Here is a 17,762-nt window from a genome sequence, read left to right as displayed (position 1 = left end):
TAAGAAAGAAACGGTCTGTAATCCTCTAAGCAACAAGAGGTTTCCCGTTTAAATTTCTGGGGGATCATACGAAAGATGCTCAGAGAGGGGGAAGAGGGTGTAACAACCTTTTAAGGTTGCTTGAAAAGTTTGGCTCAAAAATTAAAATTAACTACTAGGGGAAGGAGATAATAGAATAGATAAAGATGATATAAGATTAAAATTAACTGATGCTACTTGTACTGTTCATGACTCCAACAAGAAAAAAAGTTTAAGACTAACTTCGTGACCTGCAATGTCATGTTCTTTCATCCCAAAACTCAATCAAGAGAGGAACTAGATCACGGAAACCATTTACAAGTGGGAAACTTATATATGAAGTAAATGCCAGGCAAGCAAAAGTATTTACAAAGCTGATCGACTTCGATCCAAGATTTCATCCTTGTCTATGAAGCGCTCGAGCATATCCTGCTCTCGTAGAACCAAGCAATCTTCTTCCTTCCCAAACCAGTCATATCGCCTTTTGGCAACATAGTCATATACTGCATCCCTAACTGGTGTTGGTACTACCAGTAGTGTGCTGAGAGCAGAGTATGGCAGCGGCAAGTAGGACATCACTTTTAAAGCAGCTGCATGATCATAGTTAGATCAAAGGAATTAGCCATGAGCTTCTAGTCATTCAGCATGCATTTGGGGAGCTGCAAATATCGACTAAACAATTTATAGTCATAGAGAAATGTGAAATTCACAGACGAAGTTCTTGCCCACGTTCTCGCATGGACAACTAATTTTCTAGGAATGCAACCAATTCGCTTTGGATTGGTAGAGTTAAAGCCTAAATCCAACTATTTCATAAGAATTTTCATGGTCCCTCACATCCTTTATGTTGTGTGAAAGCATGAGATATGTCCTGAACAGGACCAAAAACACAAGCTACAGTGAATTAGGTACTGAAAATCAAAGAATTTAAACAATTTTTGGAATTCATAGAATCCCATGTCTCAAGCATCTTCTATAGATGGAACCCTGAACTTCCCCGTCCATGGTTGAACACATGCGCTACCAGACAGAGACAGACAGGAGCCACAGCATATCTATTTACTCTGCATAGCAATATCACGCCAGAGTACACTGTCCATGCAAAGGGACCAAGCATGGAGAAAATTTCAATATCTTGATAGAGGGGAAACACATATCTACAAGTGACTATGCATCTATTAAAGCTACACGTGTGGACTTGCACACTAAAATGGAGATGTTACCGATCAAGAATCCAAGGTGGAAAGTGATAGACTGGAGTCTAAAAGGGAGGCCAAGGTGAATGACCGAGGATACAACCACAAAAGAACCTCCAACAAGACTGGTATATAGACAAAAGGACCGACAAAAATTCAAAATGAATGCAGCTGTTGCTTCTCTGGCCTTCAAGGCTTTGAAAGAAAGTGTCCATGAATACAATCCATCAACACAAGCAATATTGAGCCAGTGAAGTTAGAATGTTTATCCTAGCATAGTGGCTGCAATAATCGAAATAAATAAGATCCAAGATGAAAGCTAGCAAGTGAAATATGAAGTGATGAGTGACCATTCATGGTGTTGCTCTCTTCCTCTCTGCTCAGTGCTAGCCCTTCTCACATCTCACCAAAAGCGATCCTAGCATGTGCAACTCTTGCCCACCAGAAACCTCGAGCAACTACGTTACTCAGTGATCATTATTGCAAATTGAAATTTTCAACACCCACAAAGAACCTAATCATTCAAAAAAGAAAATAAGAACACACATAGAACTCTCTCAACCAGGAGAGGTCAATCTACATTGTGTACCCAAAAAGGAAGAGGGCTCTAACCTGTAGATGCTATGTGGTATGATCCAGGCCCTTCAATGAACAGAAAGCGACGAAGGACATCCTCTTGTTCGAGACCACAGAGTCTCATGTATGGTTCTGCAGCCTTGGATTGGAGGCAACAGAATTTAATCTTCCTGTGTTTGTCCGCTTTGATAACCCACTTCACCCCTGACAGTCCAAAATCAAGACACACAAAGGAAACTTATAAAAAATCATTGAACTAGGCCTCCAAGCCAAGCGCCAAGAATCGGTGAAGGACAAACCAATGGCAGTTAGAACCATCGAAAGAAAATGCAATATAAAAAGTGTGACGCCGACGGATAACCAACTATGATGAATGCAAATTAAGTAACATATGAGACTACACAAGGAGTAGTTCTACTGCTACAGAATCCCAAAAAGCCATTCCTTGAAGGGATGATCAAACATGTCAATAATCTCTCACTTGAACAGCATCCGTCAGGCAAAGTTTCAGCGGATGATCAACAAAACCTCCCACACTCATCGGCATTGTGAACAAAAAACATCATTACCCACGATTAACAACACGGTAACAAGAACAGAAGCACGAGGCCGACATACTATTACTCGCGATAAGATGACAATCAGTCCCCTTAAGTGCAAGTTCTTGATGAGGTTCGCGAGTAATTCAACGCATACAATTTCCACGAAGGAATAAAAAAAGCAGGATTTTGAGAAAGCTGGGAAAAAGAGAAGGCGCGCATTTTGAACTGCAACCCCAGAAAAGAGAGAATTTCCATAAGGTTATGAATGAATAGGCAAACAAGTGTCGATGTTCGGACCTCGGTGGCAGAGATGGCAGACGCCGTCGTACACCACCACGCGGGGCTGGAGCACGGTCGGATCCGCCGCCGCCGCCTTGACCACCGAGGCCGCGGGGAGGCCCAGGCCCTCGTCCCCCTCCGCGTCCACGTCGGCGGCGACACCGGACCGGGCGACCGCGGCGGCCCCGGCCCGGCGCGAGGGCGGCGAAGAGAAGCGGCGCAGCAAAGAGGAGGGAGAAGGGGCGGCCGGAGGAAGCGAAGATCGGGCCGCCCCGGCGACGGCGAAGCTCCGAGCAACTCTCGACAGGACTGCCGCCATGGGTTTTCCAGCTACCAGAGCTCCCCCGACCCTTCACTCAGATCATCGTCGTTTCCGGAAAGAGCGGTCGCATTTCGGAACCGGTCGACGAAGCCATGGATTCATAGGGCGTGCCTTGCTTGGCTCCCAAGTTCCTCCCCGGGTCGCGCGCTGCTCGTGCGGCAGACCAGGCTTTCCATCGAATACCTGGTGGAGCTAGCGTGGATCGTCTTAGCGTCCGAAGTCTTTTCTGGGCCACCATTGAGGACACCGAAGGACGAGCCCATCATCACGACCAGTCCCATTCCTTGACGAAAACGACGGTGCACTTCGCATGTTGAACCATTTGCCACGCTCCCACTCGGGATCTTTTCTAACGAATATACACCGGTCGGTGAATCATGCTGCGTTTGCTGTCTTGTCCGCCACCTGCTAACTTGTTTCGATGTTGCGCTACGAGGTTGCTTGAATAAGTTCGGAGTTGTCTTGATTTAGTGAAATTCTAAACGATGTATACTCAAGTCGGGCGACACTTCCCGTCCTCTCGTATCCTTCTTTCGCTCTCGGGAGAATTCGGGTTCCCTCGGTTCCCACAACCGCTAAGCTACATATCCCGCCGACCGCCTAGGTTCAAATTAGGCAGTACTTGATAGAAAAATGTCTTCCCTCCAAATGCTTTTTTTGGTGCGGAAACGAATGATTTTTTACGGTGCAGAGCGAGGAGTTGCGAGTTTAAAGGGGTGCTAGCAGCAAAGATACATGCCGACCGATGCTCACTGACGGCGCCAGCTGAATAAAATGGCGGGCATCGATGAGCATAAGCAAAGCGATTCTCTTTTAATAGAGACCATACTACTCATGGTAAGGTTTTAATGGGGGAACCTGCGCAATCAGATAGTGATTCATCTCTGAATCAAGCGAACGGGAGTAGTCATCGGGGGAGGCGGTCCGGATCGAGTGATCATGTTGCATCCTCATTTACATCAGTAATCCAAGCTTGAACGAAAAATTTGACATAATTGGAGAGGACAACCCAAGAAAAATAAAGACACCCAAGGCCGAGGTCATTAGCTTTCAATTTACTTTGAGAACCAAAAAATAAAGACGGAGAACTTCGTCTGTTCAGTTCCTGTATCAGCAGCATCACAATTTGAGGGAAATATCAAGCAATGTTTTGCTTTTTGTCAATTAATGTGGTAATACCCAATCAAATGCCATCCTTACCTCCATCATCATCATCGTCTTGTTCTTTACCTCCTACTTCTTCTTCTTCTCTTTCTTCTTCTTCTTCTTCTTCTTCTTCTTCTTCTTCAACTCATAAAGCTAGTTCTGATTCATCTGGTGCTTGCCCAGATTGTTGATGCCGTGTCGAGCGCGTGATGGCAAAGCATCTACGCGCCTTAATGACAGAATGTTATGGCACAATGTATTCGGCCCTGAAACAGGAGTTTTGAGGCAAACTCCTTCTAAAAGTGTCGCCTGCAGAGTCACAGACCTGAAAGGAAACATAGTAAGAAAACTAGTCGCGTCAAAATGGCAAAGTCCAATTCTATCCAGATGTATACCCAACATGGCTCGTAGTCCTAAGCCATCTGAACCAGCTCTACACATTCCTCTTCAACTTGACCATCTGCACCAGCAAAAGAGGCATGCCAGATTAAAAGATTCTCATAATAATTTTAAGAGGAGAGTTAGCCAGTATCTCACCAGCAAGATGGATTGCCTTGTTTGCTTGAGCATCAGCCTCAGAATTTAGGCCCTTGTAAAAAGCAGAAAAAATCAAGATAATGATAGTTTTTTGCAATGCAAAAACCAGCAATTGATGATACTCGATTCTAAGTAACCATTGCATGATATGTATCTCAAGATGTAGTTATGGGCAACACATGAGGACCTTTTGGAATGATTTTCTGCTTCAAATTACTATCAAGGCAGCTGGCAAGGTAACAAACAACAAGAAACTCCAACCTCTTTTTCGATAGAGCACGAGAAACAGCAACCTTTTTTTCTACCAAGGATTTCTGGCATCTTGGCTATGAGGTAAATAAAATTCAAATGCAAGTCATAGTTTAAGCAGCTGCAAAGAAGGTGCACTGAGAGAGAGAGAGAGAGAGGAAATTTTTCCAATCAAAAGCCCACAATTATAGCAGAAAAGAACAAAACTCCAAAAGTATAACCACACCAAACAGGCTTGAAAGAAATGGCTTCATCTTAGGTGGCAAGTAGATCACCTTTTGCAAAAGCATATTGCAGATCGATTCTGTGAAAAGTCGGTATGTAAATCCATAAGGCAAAAGTTCATCTTAGATTAAAGGATGCGTAACTATTGTTTTACATAAGCCACTTCCATCACCATTGATATGATATTCACAGTCTAGGAAATGATTAAGCACCCAAATTGCTGATAATAAATTTAAATTGTGTGAAAAAACAGACACATAGCTTGTGTGCCATATAAAATTCATAAGCAAATGGCGTCGAAGAAGATGAGGAATGAACTTAACTACAAGATGCAAAAGCAAAATTAGTTACCCTGAGAACATGGCTGATCTCAAATGAGAGAAAGTTCTCCTTCAATCTTTTGACCTCTTGAAACAACTCGGACATTTTCTTGTGTCTTACTTTCCATAAACCTTGAACCTGTCATCCAGGATTTGCCGACCAATATGCTGAATAACAAGGGCAATAAAACAGAAGCACATGCAAGCAGAAAAGCAACAAATCCCAAATCCCAATCTGTTACATTAAGAGAGTGATTGGAAGCTTAATTACACCGGTTATTGTAAGTACATAACATAAAGAAAAAGATACCTGGAGCATCAACATCAGGTACATTATTTAAGACCCAAATAAATAAAGAACGATAATAACAGAGCCTATGACTATGGTGAGTTACTTTGACTCTGAATCATGCATATTGCCACATAAATTTTCATGCGCTACCAGAGAAACTATCAAATTCTAGAATTTTAGGGCATGTCACTCCTTGGTGTCGTTCTGACACAGGAGTCCAATATGCCACGAAATTACTCAGAGATTCAGAAGGACAACCTATTGGAACTTAGAACAGGCATAATTTGAGAAACCAATTGAGATCCCAACTTGTCTTAAAGGATTCGGAGTACATCCAGAATATTAATGACTTAGGTGTCATATGAATATGATAATATTGCATGATGTATGGATTTTGAAGGATAGCAACCTGCATGCAGACAAGTTTGGAGTCGCCTCGAACACGAATGCTTCTACACCCCTTCTCCAGGGCATACCTCAGTCCTAAGATAACAGCTCGATATTCAGCAACGTTATTTGTGGCTGTACCCACACCTTCACGTAATACACATATCTGTATGAAGATACAAAGTCAGAGAGGCATTAGCAATGAGCAAAATTATGTAAACAAGCTAAATGTATACCACGCTTCCATCGTCTGCTCGCAATACAGCTCCTGCCCCAGCTATCCCAGGATTACCTTTTGATGAACCATCGAATTCAAGAATACAGGAGTTCTGCATACAGAAACCATCATCATGTCTTGCAAATGTTGCCACTTATTCTTTCATTTTTGTTAGCGAAAGACATTATTATGAATGATTTTACCTTTACGTTGCATCAGTACAAGTACTAACACATTTTAAAAAGTGATTAGATTTGATCACCATTTTGATAGACCAAACTAAAATGAAAACAAATTTAGCTTCACGAATGTGATGGGCTCAGCACAGAAACATTAATAAGTATGTCCCTCAAAGAATAAATTATACACGTTGCATCAGAACAAGTACTCACACATTTTAAAGATAATGGCGCCCCCTCAGCTTTGAGAATGGAGCTGACATGCTTTACAGATGGATCGGTCGAAATGGTCACAGAAACTTCTTCCTCCTGAAAGAAGGAGACAGTTACAGAGTGAACTTACCTGGCTAGATTGCAAGGACCATTTTAAGAAGCCAGAAAGAAAAGCAGAGAAGGACAAAGATTTCCTACGAATCACAAACCCCTATTATCCAAATAATTATAGTGAGTCAACAGTGGAGAGAAACTATGCTAGGTTCTCTCCCTAATAGCAACCCATATTCAGATTATGGCCCCTAACCCTGAGTGCTGTATATGAAATTTTCATAATTTCGAGCAAACCCAAAGATTTATGCAGAAGTAAGAAAGCACATCAATGTACTGAATACATCTACCTACCAATGCATCATGGGATGTCTCTTTGGGGCCATTAGTCTTAGTATCTTCGCCTGTGTATGCAGCAGGCTCCTGACCAAAAGCAATTTGATCAGTAATAGATCTCAACCCACCTCAGATGACAAAAATTTCAACGACATGAATTATCAACAGAAAGACACTACTTATGATATCATCACTCAACAAAAACTTCATTGGGGGAGAACGAAAAAATGATCCTGGAAAGCATGCATTGTCACCTACATGTGTAACTTGTGACCCTTACACATCTACCTCATGCTTAATTGATTGCCGCACCAATCCACCCAGACATACCTACTTCTAGCACGTTTTCAATTTGCCTCCAGTCTCCATTCAATACCGATAGTTCTCGAACTTTTCCTCATTATTTAAAGTCGCCTCTAGACCTTTTTCTTTTCAATGTCGTCTCTTAACTTTTAGTTTTCGTTCAATGTGGTCCTTCCAATAAAGATTGAATGAAATTTGCTGATGTGGCCGTTAAAATTACTGACTTGTTTTTTGTTCAATTTCTAACTTAAACTACTATATTTTAATTTTTTTCTCTCTATCAACCTTAGCTTAGGTATGGAGAACGTCATCAAATCTTCTACAAAACAGACCTCAATGACCCTTATCCTAAACTAGTAATTTTCAACACAACCCATTGACAAAATATACACACTACACGTGTTAATAAGTTCGCATAAGCTTAACCATAATGATTATAAACTCGTCAGGTATAAATTGACCCTTTAATCTATTTATGACGTGCTTGTACTCATTTAATTGAACAATTTGAATTGTTCCTTGTGTTAACATGACATGCATAGACATTCTAACAATACGTAAACACAAGAAAACATTTTTACATATAAGAATTCATGTTTTAAATGTTTTGTGTTGTGTAATCCATTTAATTAAAATATCATGTTTGGATTTAAATGCCCTGACATAATTAATAAACATTTTGTGTTGGGAATAAATCCGGTGCAATATTGAGAGAGAATAAAAGAATGGTTTTGGGACTAACTTGAACAAATAAACAAAGTACGGGAACGAAATTGAATAAAAATAGTGATAAGTTAAAATTATAAAGAATATTACGTCCACATCAACGGATTTTGTCGACGATCTTAATGGAATGACCACATTGAACCATTTTGAAAAGTTCAGGGATGACATTGAACAAAAAAGAAATGTACATATGACATTAAACAATGAGCAAACTTCAAAGACTATTAGGCTTTGTTTGTTTTGCGAAAAATGAACTGATTTGGAAAACATTTTCCTAAAAATGATCGATTGTATCGTTAACAAAAATGAACAAACGAAAAATATTATCATCATCCACGAAAATTTTTAGTCATAAATTGTTGTCAAAAAACAAACTTATTTCATTGACTAATAATTTCAAGCAAAGCGATCATTTTTAGAAAAATATTTTCCAAATCATTCATTTTCCGCGAAACAAACATATTCTTAGTGTCATTACCCCTTCAATTGCTGACAGTCCCATGGTCTCGGGGCTAAACACAATCAGAGAGTTAAGGGAGGGCAAGATTAATTTACTCTCAAGTATGCTCTTTAAAGTGATATAGTTCATTGTTCTTTAACAATGACATGAGGGCTCCTTCAGGAGGTATAAAGACAGAACGCAAAAATTCCTTCAGTACCTCAGAATGCATAGAAAATTGCATGACGTTTACGCTTATAGTTTTCTTTTGGCTGGGTGACAGAAAAAGCTATATCTCTAAGTGGTACAAAAAGCCATAAAGTGAGATTAATTAAAAACTACGGGCAAACATACTCTATTAGCAACTTCACCAAGCAAGACTATCTCACCTGAAGAGGACAAGGTGTAAGCATTCCAAAAAGATCATCCTTCAAATCAGCAACATTGATAGTGTAGATAGCATCTTTAAGCCCACGAGAGGCAAGATAATTCTCAGAGTCTGTAGACATATTATAGCCTTTGAAAACACTGACAGGAGGATCACAGACCTGTCATGAAAAAGAAAAAAATCGTGAGTTCAAAACTAGCACCAATAGACGCGTCAAAATTTCTTAAGCATTATTTACCGGGTAGTTTTGAGACATAATCTCAACAGCTACATATTATGCTGGCATTTGTCAGCCAGATCATTTGAACTAACAGAAACCGAGCAAAAAGTCATAAGCATTTCACAACGAAATTTTCATTGCATATCATGAGATTAGCACAACTCAACAGGTAAAATGCCTCACTGAAAGTCGTCATCACACTATAGAAAGCATGAACCACCTAAGCTTGAGTGCATAAAAAGCAAGAACAGAAGAAACCGAGGGGAAGAGCATCACGATCACATTGTCTGACTATGACACTTCGATCGTCCACTTCTCTAACACAGCTTATGGCATTCGGTGTCTTCAGACAAATAAAAAACGAACAGCTGAATAAACTAAACGGCAAAATAAACGCGATGCACATGAACCCAAGAGTCTCAACCCAAGAAAAAAGAACCAATGAAAAGGAATCCATTGAACATTAGCGCGATCGAAGCGGCAAAATGGTTATTACCGATGAACCAAGCTGAGCCTGGCATTCGAGGAAGCTCCTGTAAACGCCGACGACGTCCCCTTTCCTCACAACAAAGAAGGAATCTTTCTCCGGATCGACGACCGTCTTCGAGACCGGGCTCGCCGCCTTGGACCCGCCTCTCTTGCCTCTCTTAGAGGAATAGCATCGAACACCATATCTGCGGAGCACGAACTCCGAGTCCACACTTCGGAGAGAAGCATTCCGGAACGCTCGGCTCCAAGCGGGCGCATTAGCACCACACTTGACGAAAGAACGTCCGCCGATCAAAAGGGTGGCTCTTCTACACAGCGTCGCGGTGTAGGAAGGCACGCGGGACAAGCAATTCATGGGAGGGCCCAGAAGATTATCGGGGGTCGAGGTTCTGGGATGTGATGAAATTGGCCAGTCGATCAGGAACTCGAGGAATCAATGGGGGCGTAGTGATTGATTTCCCAGTTCCACGGATCCGGATCAAGCGAAAAGCGAGGCAAGACCTTGAAACAGAGCATCACCAGAACAGAGAAATCTGCAGCTGTTGAATTTGAGATTTTGTCGCCGGCCGATCCCCGCAATGACGGCTCTTGTCTGTGGGTTTGAGCGAGCGACGGTGAGTCCAAGTTTGGTCTTCGGTTTCGATAGGTTGGGCCGGGCCTGCTGAAAGCCCAAGCCGATGTCCTTGTGGTGGTGGTCCGGGCGATTATATTGCAATCGGGAAAATTGTTTAAAAAGTTCTAATCTCATTTCGCTTTTAACATTTTAATTTCACCGATTGAGTTTTACATCTTTTCACGTTTTGCTAATTGAGTTAATCCGGCTAATTTTGATCGGAAATCGCTAATATGGACGCCAGCCGTCCTACGTGGCACGACCGAACGTATACAATTTTTAATAATATTAATGTTTTTTATTAATTTCTTTTCTTTTATTTTCTTTTACAATTCTAGACGACGAGATCGTCGACCACAAGCGAGGGCCCACAACCCTCGTTGGCCACCGAAGGCATCGAGCCCTCGCCTAGATCCAAGCAAGGGCCGACACCCTCGCCTTTTGGCCGATAAGGACCGCAAGCCCCTCACCTGTAGTCAATAAGGCATCGCGCAAGTTATTGATGATTTTTTTTTTATAAGGGCATTGTGGCCCCGTTTTGATTCAGCTTTGCAAATGAGTTTTAGGGAAATGCAAATGGCTTTAACTTAAATCCCTTCGCCTGCGAGTTAGCTGCCGTTGCCCGAGGTCGTGTTACCCCCGGTGAGGGTTGTGTGACCCAGGCGGCCCTCATCGGGGTCGCGCAACCCCAAGCAACGAGGCCTAAGGTCGCGCGACCCAAGCAACCGCATCTTGGGCTGTCACGCGACCTCAGGCGGCCCTCACCGAAGTTGTGCGACCTCACTGAATCTGGCCTCGCCAACTATAGCCGGCCGCCCTTGCGCAAAGAAGATGAACAGTAACAACAATGGGCAAAATCAAAAAATTAAAGAATTAGTAAGGATAGTTTGGAAAGAAAAAAATTTAGGTACAAACCAACTTTGGGGCTTTTAGCCTTCCCAATGCTAGCTTTCACTTGAAAGCCCTTTAGGAAGGTTTGCTAAACACACCAACAGTTTCCCAAGAGGCTTTGGAGGCCGAAAGCTCTTTGGAAAAGCTGAACCAAACGGGGCTTATGTGATGGTTGGAGAGAATAATTTTTTAAACAAAAGGGGAAAAGAACCAAAAAAGTCCTAAACCTATTATATTGGTACCAATTCAGTCCTAAACTTTTCAATTGGACCAATTTAGTCCTAAACCTTTTCATATTTGTATCAATTCAGTTCATCCGGCCAATTTAGACCGAAAATCGCTGACGTGGACGTCGGTGCTAACATGGACAAAATTTATAATTTTTTAATAATAATTTTTAGATTTTTTTAATGTTTTTATATATTTTTTTCTCTTTTTTTTTTCCCAGAACTGGTTGGCTAGCGAGCCGACCATCGCTCGCCACAGGTGAGGGCGTCGAGCCCTCACCCAAATCCAAACAAGGTCCGAAACCCTTGTCTGTTGGCTAGCGAGGGCGGCGAAGCCCTCACCTGGATCTGGACGAGGGCCTAACGCCCTCACCTATGGCCGGCGATGGGAAAATTGTCAAATCAGTCCTAAACCTATTGTACGGCGGCCAATTCAGTCCTAAACCTTTCTAATTCTTGCCAATTCAGTCATTCCGGCCAATTTTTGCCGGCCGGCGCTGACGTAGCCGCCAGCCATCTGACCAACGCTGACGTGGCAATTTTTTATTATTTTTTAATCTTTTTTTCTAATTTCTTCCTCTGGCCGATCTGGCGGCCGGCCAGAGGGGAGGGTCGGCGAGGTCTACCTCGCCGCTGCTGAGGCAAGACCGACCTCACCGTCGCCTGGTTCGCGACGGCGAGGTCGAGCCTCGCCCAGATCTGGCGAGGCTCGACCTCGCCATCGCGACCCGTGACGACGGCGAGGTCGGCCTCGCCGCCACCGGGCCTCACCTCGCCCGGCGGCGGCGAGGCCGACCCTCGCCGTCGCGACCCAAGCGTCGGTGAGGTCGGCCTCGCCGCCGCCGGGCGAGGCGAGGCCCGGCAGCCGCAAGGCCGACCTCGCCGACGCCCGGGTCGCGACGGCGAGGCTCGACCTCGCCGTCGCGAGCCACGCGACGGCGAGGCGAGGCCCGGCGCAGCCGGGCGAGGTCGGCCTCGCCGCCGGGCGAGGCAAGGCCCAAGAAGGCGAGGCCGACCTCGCCGTCGCGAACCGTGCGACGGCGAGGCCAGCCCAGGCCAGCCGAGGCCGACCTCGCCGTCGCTGGGGTCGCGAGGTCGAGCCTCGCCAGATCTGGGCAAGGCTCGACCTCGCCGTCGCGAACCAGGCGACGGTGAGGTCGGCCTCGCCTCAGCAGCGACGAGGCCGGCGAGGTCGACCTCGCCGGCCCTCCCCTCTGGCCAGTCGCCGGACCAGCCAGAGGAAGAAATCAGAAAAACAAGATTAAAAAATTGAAAAAATAATAAAAAAATTGCCACGTCAGCGTTGGCCGGACGGCCGGTGCCGGCTGGCGGCCACGTCAGCGCCGGCCGGCCAAAATTGGCCATAAGGACTGAATTGGTAAGAGCTAGAAAGGTTTAGGACTGAATTGGCCGCCGTACAATAGGTTTAGGACTGATTTGACAATTTCCCTGGCCGGCGATGGTTGGCTCGACGGCCAACCACTTCTGGGAAAAAAAAAGAGAAAAAAATATAAAAAATTTGAAAACATCATTATAAAATTATAAATTTTATCCACGTAAGCGCCGACAATGCCACATAGGACCGCCAGCGTCCACATCAACGATTTCCGGCCTAAATTGGCCGGATGGACTGAATTGGTACCAATATGAAAAGATTTAAGACTAAATTGATCAAATTAAAAAGTTTAGGACTGAATTGGTACCAACGCAATAAATTTAGGACTTTTTTGGTACTTTTCCCTAAACAAAAGAAAAGATAAAGAAACCACCACGCTATTAATATAGACAATGAAAAGAACGGGAACATTTAGAAAGGAAGAATTACATGATTTGTTCTTTTGATTTGTGCCTAGACTTACTGTCGATGCATATCTTGAGTCGCCTAAGGCTCCGTTTGTTTGGCGAAAAATATTCTCTCGAAAAATATTTTCCGGATTTTCCGGTTGTTCGGGGGGCGGAAAACGTTTTCCGTGGGAAAATATTTTCCTTCCCCCCCTCACAAAATAGCCTAAGTCTATGGAAAATGACTTTCGCTTCTTCAAAAGCGGAAATCATTTTTCGGAGCTTCTTCTTCTTTTTCTTCACTAAGGTCGCCGGCCGCCACCGCCGCCGGTCGCCGGCCGCCGCGGCCCGGTCGCCCGCCGGCCGCCGCCGATCGCGCGGCCTCCGCCGCCGGTCGCCGGCCGCCGCCGCCGCCGCCGCCGTTCGCCCGCCGCCGCCGGTCACCCGACGCCGGTCCCCACCGCCGGTCGCCGGTCCCCGCCGCCGACCGCCGCCGGCGAAAAATATTTTCCGAAACTTTTTCATATTGATCACCGAACACCGGAAAATTATGTTCCGGGAAAACATTTTCAAAACATTTTCCATGAAAATGATTTCCGGGAAAATATTCTCCAAAAGGAGAATATTTTTCGCCAAACGAACGGAGCCTAAGTAGCATACTCTTTTTCCCGATCGAGTTTAAGTGACACAGATTCATATCTAGTTGTCACCGTCTTTAGTCAACCTCCATGAGGTGATTATATTTTCTAAATCCGTCGTTTTTTCACTCTTTGAACTTGTTTTTTCTTTAAATATAACCCAGACCTATTATAATCAGTATCTAATTAGACTTTGCTACTCTAACAACACATTCTTTAATTTTTAGCTAACCCATATACAACCTAATCCGCATTCGATATAAGTTAAAAAAAAAGTGGATTTTTCATCTATTTTGACACCTCTAATGGACATATCAAAATTCTTCCTAATGAGGATGGAAGTTGCAATTAGCAAAGATGGGGACTCTCGCAAACAGGACTACCATAACCGGAGCTCAAATGGTCACCTTGCTGCACTTGGTTTATATTGTGAGACTAGGATTTTCCCTGGAGAGGGATAGCAACCAAGTGTAAACAGAAAAAGTAAAGGCCGAAAGAAGAAAACATAACTCGCCATTTATCAATCTTCTTCATGCAGGACGGAATAATTTTCCCCCTCTGGGCATCCATAAGACAATTTAACCTAATGAAGTGTCGTTTGAGGTTAAAGCAACTTTTCCTCCGTATTTAGACAAAACACCGGTTAGCACGGCCTTCTCCTGGATCTTTAACCTGCATCGTCGAGTTGGTAGAACCATTTATATTACCCGGCAACACAATAACAAAATCATAAACTCATCTTCACTGTACTGCAGCATGCAGGAAATTACCGTTTAGCAGATCCCGGGACTTCTAGCTTCAAAACCTTCTCTGCTTTCCCTTTGCCAGCAGGCTTTTTGGGATTTGGCCGTGGTTTCTTTTGTTTTGGGGCGACTCTGGTGAGTGTTGCTTTCCCTCCCTGCTGCTCGGTCAAAGATGAAGCAGTGGCAATCTTTGTCCCTGATTCTAAGGTGTCGAAAGTCTCAAAATCTGACATATCAAAAGTCTCTGTATCCTCTCTAGTTTCATATTCATCTATTTTGATCTCATCATTCCAGTCATTCTCCTTTTCAGAAGTGAGATCCTCCAAAGAACCCGAAGTAGGCTCGTAGATGTCAGCATGCAAATCTGGCTCCCCTTCCATATTAGGCATGCTGATTTGAGAAGTCACAAGGGTGTTACTGGCCAATTCTGCATTTGCATGAACAGGGAGACGTGAAGTCATCATCTCGCATTTGATCTGCTTCTGAACCTTACCAAATGTTAAGCTCCGCCGAGAAAATGTCTGGACAAAACTGGCAAGAAAAGAGACATTCAGCATGCAAAAGGGAAACAAACAATGGACTGCTAGAAAGCAGTCTGCCACATGCATTGTTACCGACCAATAGCACCCAAAAACAAACTTAAACGAGGAAAACTGAATTCAGCCTATATGGTTTTCTTGGAATTCTACTAAAAAAACCACAATTAACCCTGGTGTAGTTTAACGATAAATAGGAAAGGGTATTTCAATGAATTATAGCTCCACAACTCATACAAAGCAGGCTATTACTCTATAGATTTCTGTGGCTGAAACGACTCTCTTGTTCAGTCTATTCCCTTCCCAGTAAAATTAGTACCTCATTGCATGCTCCTCAGACTTAAAATATACAAGTGCGAAGCCCGTGCAGACAGGATCTCTTGTTTTCTTGTTTCCAGAGACGACTGGATGAATACCGGTGATTCCATCAACTTCTTTAAAAGCCAATCTTAGATCTCTATGGATATTCTTCTTCTTAGGGAGGTTGGCCACACGAACAGGAATTCCGCTTGGAAGTGCCTCTGCCACTGAATTACTCAAAAACGTTGGAAATGAGATTCAAATGAGATGCAACACTATACTAGAGAAGACATCAAGCTACAAAAACCTGTTTCAACTATCAATGGAATGTAAGACCACTAACTAAATTGTATTCTGCACCAGAACCAACAAAGGCAGAAACTTGATACATGCAGGATGGATAAAGAGTCCTATGGGCCAATTACATCAAGGTGAAGTGACCAATTCCACAATCTGAATAGAGAGCGAGAGAGAGACACCTGTTCTACATTGACAAAGTCCACCGAGTGTCCTACAATAGCAACCAAATCGACAAGGTGCAACAGGACCATTACCTACTCTTCAAGTTGTGCAGCTCAAATCAAGCGGCGACTAACACCATAATTCCCGAGAGCACGGTGAAAAGAGCTCCTGATTTCTCGAAAAGCCCGTGCTTTTCTTTACTACCTAAGACTTCGATTTTCCCCGACATTTCTACACACATAGGTAAACGCACCCCTGACCTGAGTCCCATTGCATTTCTGGGCTAAAGGGTCTCATCAGATGACAAGCAACTATATCAACTTGTCACATGAAAAGGAGGAGGCAGATATGCTATCCTCTAATCTAGCAGCAATTAGATCATTCAAGGCTATCTATCCATGTTCTATGACAGAAGTGTAAAGTCAAAGTGAGTGTAAGAACAAGATAAAGGAAAAAAAAACCACGTACAATTTAAGGTTGTCCAAAACAAAAGAAAAAAAATTACCGATCAAGGCCTAACCTTTGAGGCGTGGCTCGTCTTTCCCGGGAGGGGTGGGCGTGACGGGATTGTTGAGCTTATTGATGTTAGCAGCCTGAGCCACCCGACTCTGGTGCATTTCCTCGAGCAGCTTGTCCTCAAGAGAAGTGTCGTACACTTTCCCAACCCCAAACCCAGGCGGCTTGTTCTCGTGCCACCTGGTCATCTTCTCAAACGGCGAATACATCCCTTCCTCGTCCTCGTCCTCGTCCTCTTCCTCCTCCTCCTCCTCATTATCATCGTAATCATCATGATCATCATCACCATATCCCATTACTTTACCACTCCTCTCCAGACCGTCCGCCTCCAAGTTGCCGCCTTTCCTGCGCCTCCGCGAGGCGCCGACCCTAAACCCGCCGTGCCTCCGCCCCGGAACGACACGAACGTCGAAGCGGGCGCCTCGGAACCGCGGCGAAGGAGGGACGAGGGAACGAAGGGGAGGGCCGGCGAAGAGCGATTTGGACGGCGGCGGGCTCGAGCGTCGATAGGAGACACGAGTCCCGAACGTTGGAGGGACCAACAACACTAAAGAGGCGGAGGCGGAGGAGGAGGAGGTGCAGTGGCGGCATGAAAATGGAGGGAGATTCGCGTTCAGAGCTACGGTCAGCATCGTTGCCGCTTCCAGGAGTTTGCAATGTACGGGCAAAAGGTCATCCTTAAAAAAACATCTATTACCACTATATGATATATCTAAATATAATGAAGACATCTTTTCAACAAGGTGTCGTGGTGTAGTTGGTTATCACGTCAGTCTAACACACTGAAGGTCTCCGGTTCGAGTCCGGGCGACGCCACCTATTTTACTCTCTGTTTTTACTCCTTTGCAAAATGATTTTTATATCTAATGTTATTTTTGGTCGGATATGAATTAGTTTCATTTGGAGGCCCATGGTATGTATAATGCATTTATTTTGTAATTCTATCGTTAATTTGGTCGGATATGGATGATTTTTATTCGAATGCCCATTAAATATGTATAACGCTTTTTATTTTGTGATTGTATAGCAGCCAATTTATAAAAAAAATATATTTCTGAAAGAGAAAAGGAGTTGGATATTTTAAATGGTTATCCTTTTTTTCCTCTCTTTATATATATATATATATATATATATATATATATATAAACGATGGGAATGGGAACCCTTAGATAGGTGTACTAAATTACCTTTATTTGCTCGTTGTGCGTTCGATATGCACGACATAGGTGGCTACATCATCATCGACCCTGATATTTTCTACGTATTGGAAGTGAGTAGTTGAAGGTCCGGCCCACGACAAGAGACCCAAGTGGAGTCGCACATTTCAATGTTTGGTCACCATTTTACGCAATCGCTCAAGCTTTTATTCGTAACTTGCATATACTTTTTTCTCTAAGGTTTAGC

The 17,762-nt window shown here is 43.8% G+C and overlaps 2 protein-coding genes and 1 non-coding gene across 3 annotated transcripts; 1 reads left to right on the top strand and 2 right to left on the bottom strand.

Annotated features, from left to right (window-relative positions):
• Positions 1–176: 176 nt before the first annotated feature.
• On the bottom strand, positions 177–10,361 carry LOC115670789 (uncharacterized). Its single transcript, XM_056309629.1, has 13 exons — positions 9,658–10,361; positions 8,943–9,101; positions 7,104–7,172; positions 6,699–6,794; positions 6,326–6,418; positions 6,112–6,255; positions 5,442–5,549; positions 4,617–4,668; positions 4,508–4,539; positions 4,333–4,388; positions 2,630–2,961; positions 1,827–1,994; positions 177–608 (listed from the first exon to the last, which is right to left on the bottom strand). Exons 1-13 carry the CDS (start codon positions 10,003–10,005, stop codon positions 385–387), a joined length of 1,881 nt encoding a protein of 626 aa, XP_056165604.1. The 5' UTR covers positions 10,006–10,361; the 3' UTR covers positions 177–384.
• A 3,936-nt stretch (positions 10,362–14,297) lies between these two features.
• Positions 14,298–17,023, bottom strand: LOC115670908 (uncharacterized). Its single transcript, XM_030592315.2, has 4 exons — positions 16,363–17,023; positions 15,400–15,607; positions 14,572–15,075; positions 14,298–14,473 (listed from the first exon to the last, which is right to left on the bottom strand). The coding sequence occupies exons 1-4, from the start codon at positions 16,988–16,990 to the stop codon at positions 14,380–14,382; spliced, it is 1,434 nt and encodes a 477-aa protein (XP_030448175.1). The 5' UTR covers positions 16,991–17,023; the 3' UTR covers positions 14,298–14,379.
• Positions 17,024–17,100: 77 nt separating this feature from the next.
• On the top strand, positions 17,101–17,174 carry TRNAV-AAC (transfer RNA valine (anticodon AAC)). Its single transcript has one exon. It is a non-coding gene; the product is annotated as a tRNA-Val (tRNA).
• The last annotated feature ends 588 nt before the right edge of the window (positions 17,175–17,762 follow it).

Source organism: Syzygium oleosum, unplaced genomic scaffold (assembly GCF_021117445.2).
Source record: "Syzygium oleosum isolate NSW1041296 unplaced genomic scaffold, Sole_v2.1 Sole_v2.03, whole genome shotgun sequence".
NCBI classification, from domain to species: Eukaryota; Viridiplantae; Streptophyta; class Magnoliopsida; order Myrtales; family Myrtaceae; genus Syzygium; species Syzygium oleosum.
This window is presented reverse-complemented; position numbering and strand designations above follow the sequence as displayed.